The sequence below is a fragment of the Ictidomys tridecemlineatus genome, chromosome X, assembly GCF_052094955.1.
Source record: "Ictidomys tridecemlineatus isolate mIctTri1 chromosome X, mIctTri1.hap1, whole genome shotgun sequence".
NCBI classification, from domain to species: Eukaryota; Metazoa; Chordata; class Mammalia; order Rodentia; family Sciuridae; genus Ictidomys; species Ictidomys tridecemlineatus.
This window is the reverse complement of record NC_135493.1, coordinates 116,890,012-116,907,965: the sequence shown is the minus strand read 5'-3', so window position 1 is coordinate 116,907,965 and position 17,954 is coordinate 116,890,012. Positions and strand designations below refer to the sequence as shown.

The window sequence follows — 17,954 nt, the reverse complement described above, 5'->3', positions numbered from 1 at the left end:
GTGGGACACCTAGAAGCATCCCACCTAGTGGAATGATTTGGCCAGTTTATATTAGAACAGGAGACCCCTAAATCTGAAATGGAAGACAGCTACTTAAAGGTCCATAAAGCTGAAAGCCTCCACATTGATCCCTTGGAAAATTAACACCATGAGGATGAGATTCCCCTTTCTCCCTGAGGCAGAAAAACCTCACTCAGAATCTAGGAGCAGAGGCACATCTAGATGACACAGGAGGATGGCTTGTATTAGGGCTACAATGTTAAATAAGGGTCTTCAATCTATATAATCAAATATTAATCTTACCCCTCTTGGGATAATTTCTAAAGCTATGATTCTTCTTCACTTGTGCTGGAAGAACGTTTATTTGAAAATCCAGAACCCTCCCAAGATTATCATGGATCTTAATGAACTTTAGGAAGAAACATTAGTAATGAGAATGTGCTCAGCATGCAAACATCAGAGAGCTGGCATGCATGAATACACACATGGGTAATCTACACTTTGAGAACGGCTATCCAATACAAATACGGGTGAGCCACAAATGCATGGCATACATAATTTTAAACTTTCTAGGAGCAGTGAAAAGGTGAAACTAATTTTAATATACATACAGTCACCCCTCAATATTGGTGGAAGACTGGTTCCTGGATTACCTGCATATACCACCTACATTTTCCCATATATTCACCTCTACATTACTAATAATACCTAATATTATGTAAAATACTATATGATTGTGATTATACTGTATTGCTTAGAGAATAAGCATACAAAAAAGTTGGCAAAACTCATGGATATAGAACCCTCAGATAGAGACATAACTGCATTTAACCTAATACATCCTATTACATACATCCTAATACATACTAATACTATTTTAATTCAATGTAGTCAATTTTAAAAATGGAGATATTTTACTTTATTTTTTACCAAGTCTTTGAAATCTTATATATATTTGACATTCGTAACACATTTTAATCCAGACCAGACACATATCAAGCATTGAATAATAATCATACATGGCTAGTCACTACCACATCAGACACACAGCTCTTTTCCTATTGACAATATATCAATATTTGATTCAGGTATACCTGACAATGACCTCAGTTTTGAAACGCCTGCTTCAAACATTCTTGTCAAAACTTGCAGAGACAATTTCTCTTAGAGAGACTCAGCTGTTTCAAGTCCTATCACTGGATTAAACATACCTGGGGCTTTTAAAAAGAGCTAATCTGGGAGCACACTAACCTTGATTTTCATTATTTACTCAGATTTATGCTTGTTTTATTTTACCTATCTTTGTAAGTTGCCTTAATTTCTTCTTGGAAAGAGGTAGTAAAAGAATGGATAGATGGATCCATAGCCACCCCAAAGGAAGATTGCTTCCGGGGACAAAACTGCTATCAAAGAGATCATCTTATTATTTAATAAGGTATTCACTTTATTATCCAAAACCTCTTACATAATACCACAAACAATAAATTCCTTTCAGAACTCAATGTTAGAAAAAAATTTCCCTCTCAGGATGTTCAATCACAAATCTAGCATATTTACTTTTTTGTCTTAAGTGCTAAGTAGTAGTAATCAAATACAATTATTTTATTTCCCTTAACCTAGGTTATCTGACATGATTATATTTTAAAAAGTTAAAAATAGTTATATCAAAAGACAAAGAATTACATATAGTTATGTATTTATATATTTCCAAATTCAAAATGGCAATACAAAAAATTATCAGGTGGTATTCAGCTAACATTAAGAAAAAAGAACAATGTGACACTTATGACTTTAAAGTCAGAACTATAAAAATTCATTTAGATAATAAAACTTCAGGGTGAACTCCATGAATCACAGAAATGCTTAAAAGGTATCAGACCACCAATTGAATTATTAGAGATTAAGCACTGTACCTGAAAGTTCTTTTTCCAAACAGCACAAGCATCATTGGACCTAAATGATACAATGAAAAAGAGGTTTCCTTCACCTGAATCCAGAAGCTGAACAGCACAAGGATCTTCAAATGGAAGCTGACACAAACGTTCAGGAGTCCCATTTTGGAATGAAATCAGCTGATTCTTTTGAGTAAGGGCAATCAGAGACATTCTAAACTGGTTGTTGACAATCTCAGTTGTGCAGACATGCACACAAGTTACCACACTGCTATAAGCAGGAGGGATAATATATGTATCACTTAACACTTCTTGATTTTCAAGAGAATATACACAAAATTTGGTATTCTGAATTGCAAAATCAGATTCTGAGGGCTTTTGGTTGCATTCTTCCTCAGACGAATCACATTCTGTTAGTCCCAATAAAACTATACCTAGATTTCCAATCTCCCCTGCCCATTCAATAGAGGAAAAGTTAACCGACACACTAATTACATTGCGAGTATGGGAAGAGATACAGTACAATGTTTTGACATATTGCCATAAAATTAAAGGGCCATTAAGAACCCTTATGCTGTCCTTCAACTCATGGGATAGTTTAAAAGTCAAATGCTTTTCAAATCTATTGTTACTGTGAAGACACAGTAGAAAATATTTGAAAATGTTATTTTTATTGCTTCTTATCAAAATGTAAGGGAGGTTAATTCCAGTTTTGAAATTTGACACACAGTTGCAACATAGAATTTTTAAATGAGAGTATTCTTTTCTCATGCTAAAGAACCCAGTGGACTTCAGAACAAATGTTCTTGTTTCTCTATCAAACACCATTCTTTTGACATGTAATGTGGATGGTTTTGCAGGTCCTTTATCTGCAAAATTTCCTTGAGACAACTGAAAAACAAGGACTTCTCCATTATAACACAAGAGCCTCTCTTGTTCTTTAGATGACATTGCTTGTTTACTAGGCATTCCACAATATCAAGTCTTTGTGCTGATCCAATTTTCAAATGCAAATTGATTCCAGTTGATGCTTTTAATCCTAAAAAAGAAATGAGAAAAACTGCCATGAAGTAGGCAGAGTTGAAAAGAAAGCACATTTCTGCAAGAAAATTATCACACAGGCAACCATAAATTTCACTAAGTAAACATTTTTTAACTTTTTATAGTACATACTTTTATGACAATGTCACACTTATCAGAAAAGAAATCCCCAATAGTATTTCTATAAACTCTGTAAAAAGTTTGCTAGAATGTTAATTACTAATAAAAAAATACCTGAATGTGTTAACAGCACACACATAATTAAAGCTAAAGCTTTATATGCTCTATTAAAAGTGACTTCAGACATTCTTTCTGGCACAGGGAATTTCTTAAGGGTTCTACTTCTCTGTCTGTTTCAAACTTACCAACTCTTTTCTATTTTCACCTTAGCACCTATAGAATGACAATTCAGTTAATCAATAGTTTACTTGTCATGAAGCTCAGGGCTCTACCCAAATAAGGTGATTCCCAAATTAGACTCCCCACAGTCCAGGCACTTGGGCTCCTGCTTCCTGAAGACAAGAGTTTGTACAGGCTATATGACAAATATAAAACCCCAGAAAGAAAAAATAAGAGAGGCTAAAGCAAGGCTGAAAAAAATCTCTGTAAGAAATTAATCTTACTTTACAAATTAATCTTACTTTACAAAGTTATTACCTGAGGAAGTCATTATTCTTATTCAAAGTAGGGAAAAATTGAGGATTAATACAATTATTATAATGGATAGTACAATTATTAATCATTCTTGCTTACTATATGCCAGGTACAATACAGGCACTATTTAATGCTTACAACTATTCTCTTAAGATAAGTATTCTGCTGGGCATGGTGGTGTACACCTATAATTCCAACAGCTCAGAGGCTGAGGCAGGAGAACTACAAGTTGAAAGACAGCCTCAGCAATTTAGCAAGGCCCTAAGCAACTGAGAGACACTCTGTCTCAAAATAAAAGAAAAAAAGGGGGGGCTAGAGATGTGGCTCAGTGGTTTAGTGCCCCTGGGTTCAATCCCTGGTACCAAAAATAAAATAAATATTCCTATTATCCTCTTTTAAATGTGAACACCTTATTTTAATGAAGTTAAGAAAACTTCCCAAGGTTGCAACAATGATTCACAGTTACAATACTAATCAGCAATCCTTCTAGACTTGGAAATGAGGCCCTCTGACTCCTGAGTGTACACTTTTAACCATCACACTGTCCTGGCATCCATTTTCTTCTTCTGAACAAATTGGTTATAAGAAAGGTAACTGAAGAGAATTAGTAAAATATAATAAAAATAAAAAGAAATAAACACACACAAAAGAAATGAATACCAACCATCTAAACTGAACACACGTTTTTTAAAAAGATGTCTTCTTTATTCAGTGATTACACATACTGAATCACTGCTTTGATAGTATTTAAAAGTACTACTGAATGCTTACCATATGCTAAGCACAACAGGCTTAGAATCTGAGTCTTCCTTTTGCTAGATGTGTGACTTTGGGCAACTTACTTAATCTCTTTGTTCCTCACAACCACATCTGTATAGAGGAGTATAATAATAATAATATCTACCTAGCTGGGCACAGTGGCACATGCCTATAATCCCAGCAGCCTGGGAGCTGAGTCAGGAGGATCATGAGTTCAAAGCCAGCCTCAGCAACTAAGCAAGACCTTGTCTCTAAATAAAATAACTAAAAAGAACAAATAAAAAAATTAAAATGAAAAAGCAAAAAAGGGCTGGGGATGTGGTTCAGTGGTTAAGCACCTCTGGGTTCAATCCCCAGTACCGAAAATTAAAAAAATAAAACATTAAAATCTACCTCACAAGGTACTAGGATTAAATATAAAGCATTTCAAATAAAGCCTGTTAAATAGGAAGTACAGTAGTACTCCTTGTCATCAGTCTTGCAGTTCGTTACTCATGGTCAACTGTGATCTGAAAATATTAAACAGAAAATCCTAGAAACAATTCATGTTTTAAATTGTGCACTGTTTTAACTAAACTAAGATAATGAAATTCATGCTGTCCCACCCCTTCTTATCTAGGACAGAATGTGAATTATTCCTTTGTCTAGCATATCTATGTTTCTGACTGTTTAAATAGGTGTCTGAATTATCAAAGTGCTTAGAGTCAAGTAACCCTTATTTTACTTAACAATGGCCCCAAAGTTCAAGAGCAGGGATGCAAAGGAGGCATCAGAACACAGAATTTGGAAATATAGGTTAACTTGGGTACTATATGACAAAGCAGCAGGACATATAGGAAAAAACATTATATATATATATATATATATATATATATATATATATAGAGAGAGAGAGAGAGAGAGAGAGAGAAAGGGGGGAGGGAGGGAGGGAGAGAGAGAGAGAGAGCTCACTACTACACATGGTTTCAGGCCTTCACTGGGGATTTTGGAATATATCAGTTATGTATAAGAGGAAACTACTGTACTCAAATAAATGTTTACTGCTAACATCATTGTCATCATAGTCATCATGGCTAACTCTGGCCCATAAAGTATTTAACCTTCCAAACATCAAAAGAATAGTTACATACTTAAAGATTTGTGAAGAAGGATTCCCGTCCACTATAAATAACTCTCATATCCTTCTCCCACTTGTGCACCATTTTGTATTCCAGAAATTTCAATTGTTTGAGAAACAACTGAAAATTAGATCATTTACAAGTAAATAAGATTCTTTTTCCTTGAATGAGAAGCAAACTCCAAAAGCTTAAGTTTTATTTATTCATGATAAAAATCTATTAATAGTTCAATTAGAAAAATGCATCACTATGAACCATAACCTAAAATTGAAGTCAATGTAGACTGCATTTTACAGAAAGGACTTTGATTTACAGAGGCAATTTTACTTAAAAGCAGATTCAATTAGCATTTATTTTCAAACTGGAGATGTCATATCTTATTATCTAATTTCCAAATATATCACTTATGGTTTTAAAATGTGCTCACAAATTCTTTGTTGCAATTTCCATCAAGAAGTGGCACTTAATTGTGCTCCCCTTTGTGTGAAGGCTGGGTATTGTGACTTGCTTCTAGCCAAGAGAATAGGGCAGAAGTAATTTTGTGACTCCAGGATTGGGTCATAAGGAGCAATGTGGCTTCTTCTTTCACCTCTTAGATCACTTGCACAGGGGGATACAACCTGCCACACAGTACTCCCATGGAGATATACACACAGCAAGAAACTGTGGCTTCCTACCAACAACCAGCAAAAAAATTAGACCTTCTGCCAAAGCCATATGAGTGAGCCTTCTTGGGAGAAGATCCTGCAACCCCAGGAAAGAGTCTGAGCCAGAACCACCAAGATAAGCTGCTCCCAAATTCCTGACACTCAAAATCAGAAGATAATAAATGTGCTGTTTTAGTTGCTAAATTTTGGAGTATATTCATCTCCTGGTATCATGGAGGATTGGTCATGGGACCTCCCACAGATACTAAACCACCAGAGTTCAAGACCCTTATATAAATTGGCAGAGCATTTGCATATATAGTCAGCTCTCCATATCCATGGGTTCCTCATCTGTGAAGTCAACCTATTACTAATCAAAAATATTCAGAAAAAAATTAAGTCAGTACAGTACATGCCTACTTTCTTTTCTGGCCATTATTCCATAAAGGATAGAGTGTAACACCTATTTACACAACATTTACGTTGCATTAGGTATTATAAGTATTATAGATATTATAAGATCCAGAGATGATTAAAAATAGATGGGTATGTGTAAGTGGTATACAATGCCATACCATTTTATATAACAGATTTGAGCGTCAACAGATCTTGGTATCTGTGTGTAAGGGTCCTAGAATCAGTCACCCAAGGATACCAGGAATGACAGTAACCTATGTTAATACAAACATAATAGGCTGGCAATTAGTTATTTCCCTTATCCACTCTTCTCTCCTAATCTCCTCCCTCAATGAACATGGTACTTCTTTTAATTCATTTTGGCACTATAAATTTCAAAACTCTTTAAATAAACTACCACTATGGTTCAGAAACATCCTATAAGAGCACTATAATATCTGCATATGAAATCCAAAAAATGTCTATATCAATTGTAAGCAGAAAAATCTTTGTAAAAAGAGGTAGAGTTTAAGATGCCCAACTGAACACAATCTTACAAACATAATGTTGACAGAAGTCCTTTTAACCATATATTGACATTGTTAAGTGAATTAAGTTGTCTACCAAATATGTCCACCACTAAAGTGGCTTCCCCTATATTAACCATTTACTGGGAATCTATCCAGAATTGATTTCCCCTTTTCCTTTCCCAAAATTATCTAATATGCCTAAAATGTCAGTATATGTAGGGGAATGATGATTTACTAAGTTAAAGAATTAAGGAACATTAAGTTAAAGAAGAATTTCTAGGGGCTGGAGTTGTGGCTCAGTGGTAGAGCACTCATCTGGCATGTGTGAGTCACTGGGTTCAATCCTCAGCACCACATAAAAATAAATTAATTAATTGAATAAAGTTATATTAAAAAAGAAGGCTCTCTATGCCATACTAAGAACGTCTTTCTCCTATAAGCAATAATCCATTGAAAGACTTCAAATTCAGAAACCACAAAATTGTATTTCTGTGTTATAAAGACCTTGGTGACAGTGTTGAAGATGTGAATGAAGCAGGAATGGAAACAAAGCTAACAATTAGGAGTAATTAATGAAAGGGAAAGATGACTTTGGAATGTAATATGGCAGTAATCCAAAATGCATATACACAGCTATTTAATTTCTAGATACAAATCCAGGGAAATAATGTCACATACAAATAAGGACATTGCTCTAGAATGTCCACTGCACTATTATTTGCAATATAAAAAAAGTAAAAGGTATGTGTGGTGCGGTGACATGTATCTGTTCCCAGTTTCTCAGAAGATTGAGGTGGGAGGATCCCAAGTTCCAGGCCAGATTAGGCAACTTGGTAAGATTCAGTCTCTAAAAGAATAAAAATGGGGCTATAGGTCAGTGTTAGATCGTACCTAGCATGCCTGAAGCCCTGGGTTCAATTCCCAGTATCACAAAAAAGAAAGAAAACTCAATTACCATCAATAGGATAATGAATACATACAGATGGCTTATCACACAATAGTTAAAATGAACATATTAGAACTGTGTTAATGATCGTAGTTACATTTCAAAAATAAATTAAAAAACTAAACTGCAAACAAGAGATACTGTAGTATGTTATTTACAGAAATGAAAATATTTAGAACCTGCATCATATACTTTCTGTTTACCTATAATTGCTATATTCTCTAAGTATTTTATCTGGGAATAGTGGCAGAGACTTCTTTTTTCCTCATAGAATAGTGCCAGGTACTGTTCTAAGCACTTCGGTTTAATCATTTACGCCTCATGACAACCTTATGCCATAGGGATTATTATTATATCATTTCAAAAATGAGAAACTGATGGACAGAATTTCAGGATATTTCCAAAGGCCTACAGATAGAAAGTACCAGAGTTAAGATTCAAACCCAGGTAGTGGGGTCCAAAATATAAAAGCAAAACTAAATAGTTTATGCTAAATGTTGAATGGCTGATGATTCCAGACAAGGTGATGGATATCAGGGTCTGGTAGTGGAACTAGAGGGAAACTTTAGTTATAGCTGAATTTATTTGTTTATTTAGTCGTGCAGTAAGTGGAACCCAGGGCCTCCAGCATGCCAGACAAGTGCTCTACCACTGAGCTACATCCCAGCTGAAATAGTCTCTGCATATGTATTCAAACCATTTTTAGACAATGTGTTTGATTTTTTTCCCAGAAAAGAGTGTAAATATATGAAACAGTCTGGGGCAAAAAGATTCTTAAGTGCCATATTATAGTGGCTGTCTATGGATGATGCAGAGACTATTCTGACAACTTCTTTGTTGTTTTCAGTACTTTTCAAATTTTAAGAAAGACAACATTGCATGCACAACGATTTCCTTTCACTTATTGGTTTTTCATTAACGAACCTCAAATTTGTTCCAGTACTTCATAAATCCAAACCTTTCTCAAAACTTGGCACTATTGATGTTTTGCGCTGGCCAGCCATTGTGGTTTGTTCTATGCATTGCAGGATATTTGGCAGCGTCCCTGGCTTCTGCCCCCTAGAAACCAGTAGATCAGCTTCCCTGAGTACTGAGAATTGTGACAACCACAAATTTCTCCAGAAATTACCAAATGTATCCAGAGTGGTAGAACCGCCCACCGCTCCCGTTGAGAACAACTACCTTAATTAAATCAGAAAGACGCTTTTCACTTTTTACTTTACATAACTGAGTCTAAAGATTTCAGTGATAATTTTTCTTTTAAGTATCACACACTCCAAATGGGAAGGATGTTGAAAGGATGAAGAAAGTTTTCAGAGAAATAATAGCAGGATACAGCAAGCACTTAAAATTCAATCCTTCTACTGAAAACAGATCTAGGCCCCGGGAAGCCGGTTTCCCTCCTGCTCTTCCGCTCAGTGAAGGCAAGGGATGCAAGTCCAGCCCGCCTCCCACTCCGCGAAGTCGGAGAGGGGAAAGGAGCCGACTCTGCCTTACCTTAATCAAGCTACGTTCAGGAAAACCCACGCAGGTGCAGAGCCCGAAGTTTCCAAACCTCCCGCCAGCGCGCTGCATTCTGGGAGACCCCGCGCGGAGGCTGCGTGGAATGCAGAGGAGGCGGAGCGTACCGAGTTGGCTGGGAGACGGTTGCCATGGGAGTCTGAAGAGGCGGAACCTCCCGGGAGTGTTGTGAAAGCGAATGGCCAGCCCAGCTCCCCAGGGCGGAGCTGGCGGGGGCAGCGCCAGAGATCAAGCTGCTGGCGGGGGCGGGACCGCAGTGCGGAGGGTGGGGCTCGAGCGAGAAGCGAATGGAGACTAGGCTGAGAGCCTTGTCCCTCCTCCAAGCCCAGCCGGCCGCCTCCGATAGAGCGGTACAGCACCACTTCCGTCTGCCTTCCGGTGTCACGCGACCACCTCCCCCTCCCGCCCTTCCCTGTCTACCTCTGGGCCTGACTGGCCGGGTGATGAGATACTCTGGCGGCGGCGGTGGAAGGGGCGACGACTTCAGCAACTGCAATCACATCCACAACCGCGATCATGGCCGAGGTGAGGAGCCGACTGCACCGCTGCTGGCACCCTGTACTCAGAAACATCCTCCGAGGCCCGGGGCGCTCTCCAGGGTGCAGGTAGGCTGGGTTGAGGGTAAGCTGTGTAGTGCGAGAAGTATCTAAGCTGTCGTGTCTCCCACCCAGAATCACGCCCAGAATAAAGCCAAGCTCATCTCTGAGACCCGGCGAAGATTCGAAGCCGAGTATGTGACAGGTGAGCATTGCGTCCTCGGGGTTGACAAAGGTGTAAAATGAGCATCCTCAACTTTGCTAGGGTATTTGTGGGTGTTTCTGTGGGAAGTATCAGGGACCCTTTCGACTCTCACAGGAACCGTGTTCTGCACGTTTCAAATTTTTTGCTCTCCATAGCATACTGTGTATGCTGCTCCAAGTGGGCAAGTGGTGCGTCTGATGCTTCCTTTAAAGGGTTAATGTAAACTGGAAATTCGATGATTTTCTAGCATCTCTTCGCGTTTATAGAACCTGTAGAACACTTACTAAGCTTACAACACAGGCGACACTGGCCATTCCATGGTTCTTTAACTGGCTTTTCACCAGAGACACTCTGAGAAAATGAATCTGGAAATTGCCATAATACTGTTGACCTGTACTTAATTGAATATGCCAGTTTCTTTGATATTTTGCCTAACAACTTCACTTCATATAACCCACCATGCTACCCACAGTGTAGGCCTTCCAGTGCTAGAACAAATTATCTTATAGCCTCACACTACACCTAACAAAGTTCCTATGACTCCAGAATTGATTTATTGGTTGAACATTCTGTGTTCAGATATCACAGATGCTTGATTTGTCAGTTATTTAACTGAGGATTTAATATTCATACAGTAGTTTTTTAAAACATACACGATAAGTTATAAACATGGAATTGAAAAAGGATCTTTATGTTGCCTACCTTAAAATTGTTTATATTCCCAACCTTGCCACTATATAGCAAAGTTGTCTATTCTGAGCTTGTTTCCATATCTGTGAAATGCAGATAAGGTTAGGAGGATTAAAAGAAGAAGCATATATCAAACTGTCTACCATGGACTTAACATATAATAAGTTCTCAATATTTCATCTCAATAGTCATTTTGGTTTCTGTGAAAGGAGTTATGCTTGCACATCTTGACTCTAGTGCTCAGCAGAAGTTTATTGCAACTTTAAACTGTCCTGGATTATATATCAGTTGATGACCTAGAACAAATAAAGAAATCTGTTCCAAATAGCTTGATCAGTAAGTCTTTTCATGCCTCCTTGCCAATTTTCTTCACACTCCAAACTTTGCACCAGAGAGTTGCAAAAGCACTTGATTCACTTTTAGCCCAGAGATCTCATTTCAAATAACATAGCTGGTTACAGTAAAGACATAATTCTAAAATTGCTTTCAATAGAAATGTAACTCTTACAGTTACATGGTTTATAGTATTTTAAGAAGTAACTCAGAACTAGACCTAGTGAACTAGTGATTCTGCGGTCAGTAGTCATTTCATAATGCCCAAGGGAAAAAAAACAAAAGATAGGTAGAAATTTAGCAATACACAGATCTTAAAGGTCATCTTAGTTCAGCCTTTTCATTTTTAAAATGAGGAAAGTGAGGCATAGGGAGATTAAGTGATTTGCTCAAAATCCCTGGTGTTAGTAGCTTGGCCAAGGTCAGTGCTCAGGCCTTCTGAAATTCACTATAGTAATCTTTTGGCAATGCCATGATGTCAAATTAGATCATGTCACTCCCCTTCCCACTGCATGTAGAATAAAATCCTAATCTTCATGGTGGCCTGCAATGCAAGACCATACATCATCTGGCTCTTGCCCACCCCTACATCGCTACCTCTTACTACTCTCCTTGCTTGGTGCAGATTTGACCACTTCCTGCATTAAGAAACATATAGTGCAACCCAGTGCACACATGTGCATACTCACATAGTTGAAATGAACGTTCATTAAAAATACTTTCTGAAACCATGTGATTCTGATGTTTTTACTGTTTGACATCCTTTTAAAAAATTCAGTGACCCACAAATTTGACATCACAATCTAAAACATGACCCACAGTTTGAAAAACATAACTATACTGCCTCATTTGTGTTCATTAAACAAAATGAGTCTGTTTCCATCTTGGGAACTTTCCACTTCTTTACTCTGCCTGGAAGGCTCTTCCCCAGTTAGAGTGTGTGGCTAGGTCCTTTTATACTTTCTGAGGTTTAAATATATCTGAGAAGCCTTCACTGATTATTAAATAGCTTCCCTGTCCTGCTTATTTTCTTTCCTTTACAGCTCTTACCTTAATCTGTAATTATCTTGTACAGTTGTTTGTTTATTGGTTCACTTCCTCAAATAGATTATTTATGAGTTCTGCAGAAACCTATAGAAATTGAAGGGAGAGGTCTTATATATCTTACTTGCCTCTGAATACCTAGTATAGTTCTCAGTACATACTCTGAATGACTACAGCAATACTTATATGCATTGGAAGATTAGTCCAATTATGAATTAAGAACTATCCCAACTGGCTCCCCTTTACCACCATAATCTAACAAAGAGCAGACCTCACAATATATCTCATCCAAGCACTATTCCAAAGTAAAACACTGTGCCAGGCATAGGGGTTCATACCTATAATCCCAGCAACTAGGGAAACTGAGTTTGAGGCCAACCTCAGCAACTTAATGAGCCCTAAGCAACTTAGTGAGACCCTGTCTCAAAATAAATAAAAAAGGCTGGGGATGTGACTAAGTAGTTAAGACCTCTTGGGTTCAATCCCTGGTACCAAAAAAAAAAAAGAAGCACTGTACTGTATGACATTAAGAATAGGAAGGGGTTTGCCCTTACACACTTGAGTAGGTAGGAACATGTGTAGTTTATTTGCACAGCAATTGCAAATATTAATTTATAGATTTATATGGAAAACAAAAGTAGCAACCTTCAAAGACTTTCTCAAAGTTCCAGTTGTTTCACAAAATGTAAATCTGATAAAGGTAGAGTTGGAAAGTAGTAAAAACAAAGTTTTATAACTTACCTACGTTCTCCCTTTTGAGTTTGCTCTTTAGAGATTAACTTGGGTATTTAGAACATCTACTTTCCTTCTTCCTCTGTCTTTCACAATTTCTATTGTCATTAACAATATTTTGTTTCATAAGAGACTTAAAGCAGACTTACGTAAATGTGATGTTTTTCCAAAAGAAAAATGTGTATTATCTGCAAGCCTATCTCTTCAAGCACTATCTATAATTCAAAAGCTATTTTAGAGGTAGGTTCTTGGGGATTTCAAACACATTTTTGTGCCCATAATAACTGTTACCAATCGTGGGTATATTGTAATCTGGCAAAAAGAATAAGATATAGGTCCATAATTGTACTTTTTTTTCTTATTGTTACTATGAAAAATTCCATGCTGAGTTTGAAATGAGAAACATTTCCCATTCTTTCTTTTTCTCCTTATGCCCAAGAGAAGAAACTAAATCACTTGTGACAATAATTTATTCAGTTCCTCAAGTACTCATTAAATGCTTAATTCTGGGAAGCAGTGTGTCAGATTAGAGAAAAAGCTAAAGAAAAGTAGAGTCCCTTTCCAAAAAACTACAATCTAGTAGAGGCATTAAAATAGAGACAACTGTTACGTTTAAGGCAAATTACATTAAGAGTAATAAAAGTGCTAAAATGCTATCTGTAGTAGTCAAAGACAAGGAGAGATAACTACTGGTTGGTGTCTAGGTAAACACAGAGTTACAAGAACCTTTAGGTGGTGCTCTACTTTGAATCCTAAGTGTCATCCAAATATCCATGTGGTAAAGGCTTATTCCCAGGGTAGTTCTATTGGGGAGGTGGTGGCCTTTAGGATATAGGGCCTATGTGAGGTCTTTAGGTCATTGAGGAGTGTGCCAGTGAAGTGGATTATGGGACCCCTTTCCCTTTCTCTTTCTCTCTATTGCTCCTTGGCCATGAGGTGAGCAGTTTTGCTATACTACATGCTTCCACCATGATGTGCTGCCTTGCCTTTGGCCCAAAAGCAACCAGGCCAATCATTGCCTGGAACCTTCAAAACTGTGCTAAAATAAATCTTTTCTCTTTATAAGTTGATTTTTCTCAAATATTTGTTAGAGTGACAGAAAGCTGACTAACTCAGGTACTATGTTTCTCATGACTTTGGAAACATGGTACAACTTGGCTAGGTAGAGAAAGTGATCTACAAGGGTCAAATAGTCTGCCAAGGGACTAAGGTTAAAAGATATGGTGCATGTTTAGGAAACAATAGCAAGTCCTGTTTCTAAAAAATATTGGAAGTATATAGTATAGAGAGCCTTGAACACCCAAATGATGTGTGTTTTAAAGTGAGTGTGGAGAACCATTGAGAGGTTTGTTAGATTTATTATGTGACTTTACAAACATATGAATTCATTTAATTGAATTTAGTTGATACCAAAAACAGTCTACAAGTTCCCATAAGCGTGCCATCCAGAGATAGCTCTGCTAACAATGGATACATTTTTTTTCAATATTTTTTTGAATACATTTAAGATTAGATTGTTTTTTTTTTTTTTTTGAGTTCTGGGAATTGAACCCCTAGGCCTTGTGCATGCTAGGCAAGCATTCTACCACTGAGCTGGGGCTGGGGTTGTAGCTCAGTGGTAGAGCACTTGTCTAGCACAGCTGAAGCACTGGGTTTGATCCTCAGCACCATGTAAATAAATAAATAAAATAAAGGTTGAAGTATTTAAAAACCACTCTATGTAATTCTGTGTGTTATATTCTTATTGACATTATCTTTATTTCCCCAAATTTATAAGGTAAGCAACATTGTATATTACCATTTTATATTTGAGTCTATAAATAAGGCAGTTTTCTTATCATTTAGCTTAGGGAATCCCTTTTTGGACATTTAGATTATTTCCAGATTTTTTATACCTTTATTTATTTATTTTTATGTGGTGCTGAGGATCTAACCCTGTGCCTCATACAATCCCAGCCCCTCCAGAGTTATGTTAATATACTTTTTGTGATGAAGTTCAGATTTTTTCCTTTAGATTCATACCTAGAAATCAAATTATTGTTTTCCTGGATGAATATTTTTGACACATTTGATAATATGTATTGAAATTCCTCCAGAGAAGTTTCACCAATATTCATTCCTACCAGCCCTATAGGAGAGTACTAGTCTCACCACACTCTTATACATAGTTAATGTGACTTCTTAACTGATGATTCCTATAGTTTGCATTTGACTGCTAGTTATGCTAAACATTCTAGATGTTTATATCCATTTGTAGTTTAAACTTTTTGTTAGTATAGCTTTTAATTATGGTCTGGGCTTTTTTGCTCATGTCTCTTACTTTTTTGCAGTTTTTAAATATATTCAAAATGACCCATTGCTTTGTGGGGTTTTTTTCCATTGCTATCAAATAATCTTCTCTCACTAAATAAAATTTTTGTACTTTTTAAATTTTTGTTTTGATTTTGTTTTTTTAATTTTTTCAATTTTGAAAATTTTTTATTTATAGAATGTAAAAAACCTGTGCTTACTGCTTAACCAAAGAACTAGAGTGTGTACTTGTGTGTTCTTGTCTTTATGTTTTTTCTCAATTCTAATACCTAATACAGGAGTGATAAATATAATACATATAAATTAAACAGGTTTTTGGAAATCATCAAGTTATTTTTCATAGGGTAAAAGGGGTCCTAAAACCAGATGGTTGAGTATTGCTGCTCCAAGGTTTGTATTAGGCAGTGTTAATAGGTAGATTGTGAAAGAAGCACATGTTCAGCTTTACTAAATAATGTTGAACTGTTTTCCAAAATGATTCTACCAGTTTTCATTTTAACCAATAGTATTTTTAGTATCCTTGTTTTTCCACACCCTAAAATTTCCCACTTAAAAACAAATTTGCCCATCTGATGGAGGTGCTAGGCTTTCTATCTCATTGTGGTTTCAGTTTGCTTTTGTTTGAATATCAGTGAGGTTGAACAGTTTTTCATATCTTCATGGGCCATTTGGTTTCCAATAACATGAAAATCATTTCTTCAGCCACCTGGTGGCCTTTTATTCTTCCATACAAATTTTAGAATTGGCTTATCATGTTTCTGCAAAATAAAAATAATAAAAAAAGGCTTCTGTTGGAATTTTGAGGGGAATTGTGTTAAATCCTAAAATGAGTTTAAGGAGAGTTGACCTATCATGGTGGAGTCCTTCTATCCAAGAACCTAGAATATATGTCTGCCTACCAAAGTCTTTATTATAGAAGGATTTCAAATTTTCTCTATAATGTTTAACTCTTCTTTTGTTATATTTATGCCCAGGTTCTATACATGTTTTATTTTTAAATGGTGTTTCTTAAGACTTATTTTTATAAATGATGGTTGCTAGTTTATGGAAAATACATTTGACTTTTTGACATTAATATTAAATTCCAAAGCCTATTAACTCTCAGTCTGATCATTTGTAGCTAGGTTACTTTGTGATTTCTATGGAGATAATAACATCACCTTGAAATACTGCCAGTTTCATTCTAAATTTCCAATTCTTAGATCTTTCAGTGCTTTTCTATTTCCACACTAGCTGGAACCTTTAGAACACTGTTGAATAGAAGCAGTGGTGAAAGCCTATTTGTCTATTCCTGAGTGTAGGAACATAGTTCTGAATATGTCACTATTAAGTATGATATTTGTAATCACCCTTTATCAAAGTGAAGAAATTTCCTTCTGTTATTGGTTTGCCAGTTTAGGATTCTTTGATTTGTCCTCATCAAGTCTGGTGATTGAACTTTACTAAATTCTTTATACACAGTTTTTATATCTAATGAAATTATTTACCATAACTCATAATTTTTACATCTGATGAAATTTTCATTTGGGGTTTTTCCTTTAATTTGTTAATTTGGTAGATTATATTGATCAGGTTTTAAAAATAAACTGCCAGATTTAAATTAACAAATTTTTTAGGAATTTTGTATCTATGTTTTTGACTTGGCCTGTAATTTTCTTTTTTTCTTATAAGGTTGTATAAGGTTAGAAGTATTTCTTCTTTTCTATTCCCTAGAGAAGATACATTCATTATTTAGCTCTAACCTGATTCCCAAATTTGCCACCTCCTCCAATTTATTATTATTGTTTCATGTGTCAGTGTTTTGTTATTTACCTTATATTTACTAATAATTTGATTTACTGTTTCTTCTTGAGTTTTGGATCTTATATCTAGAATCATCACTATTTCATAATCATGTATAATTCCCCTGATAAGGTCTATTGTAGTAAACTCTTTGTTTTGAAAATGTCTTTGTTTTGTCCTTAGCTATTTTTATTTGTTTGTTTTGGTTATTCTTAAATTAAGCAATTAAAAGCAATTAATTTAAGAAATAACTTTCTTTTCAGAGGATGAATGAGGCAAAGTGGTTAGCAACATAGACTACAAGAAAGGTGAATTTCAAGTCCAGGAAGATCAGCAGTGAATGGAAGGAATGCTTGTAGATAAAGGGGTGAATAAAACAGGGATTTTCCTTATCAACCACCCTGTCTGGAATGGAAGGGTGGAAGGAAAATGACATTTTAAATGTAACTGTAACTGTATTATTGGATAGTTTGGATAGTAACTAGATTATGAACCATAAAAGGGACCAGTTCAGGCTTCACCTCTTTGCATCTGCAATATCTATCTCTGTTTTGGGCTAGCAGATGGTGGGTGATCACAAATGAGTCTGCATAATTAACGAGTTCTTAACCCCAAGAAAGGAAGCCTTTAAAGAATAGACAGGCAGACATTTTCATTTTCTTAAATTCTTCTCTATTTTTAACATTCTCAGGGTCAACCCTTTTAAAGTTTTCATGATTAGAATAAGAGGAAAAGATCTTCAGAATTTATCAGATGAATGTATGAAGAAAATGTGATATATACACACACACACACACACACACACACACACCATGTAA

General features: G+C 36.1%; 2 protein-coding genes across 3 annotated transcripts in view; one reads left to right on the top strand and one right to left on the bottom strand.

The window, feature by feature from the left end:
* Positions 1–9,881, bottom strand: part of Fancb (FA complementation group B) — a 33,449-nt gene extending 23,568 nt beyond the window's left edge. For both annotated transcript variants that reach the window (XM_040289087.2, XM_040289102.2), the window contains exons 1-2: positions 9,481–9,881; positions 1,914–2,931 (exon numbers count right to left, since the gene is read on the bottom strand). In XM_040289087.2, coding sequence (XP_040145021.1) covers positions 1,914–2,861 — 948 coding nt within the window. In that variant the 5' untranslated portion in view covers positions 2,862–2,931; positions 9,481–9,881. The remainder of the gene's footprint in view (positions 1–1,913; positions 2,932–9,480) is intronic.
* Mospd2 (motile sperm domain containing 2) overlaps positions 9,799–17,954 on the top strand; it is a 43,461-nt gene continuing 35,305 nt past the window's right edge. Inside the window, exons 1-2 of the mRNA XM_005315984.5 lie at positions 9,799–10,029; positions 10,176–10,245. Coding sequence (XP_005316041.2) covers positions 10,021–10,029; positions 10,176–10,245 — 79 coding nt within the window. The 5' untranslated portion in view covers positions 9,799–10,020. The remainder of the gene's footprint in view (positions 10,030–10,175; positions 10,246–17,954) is intronic.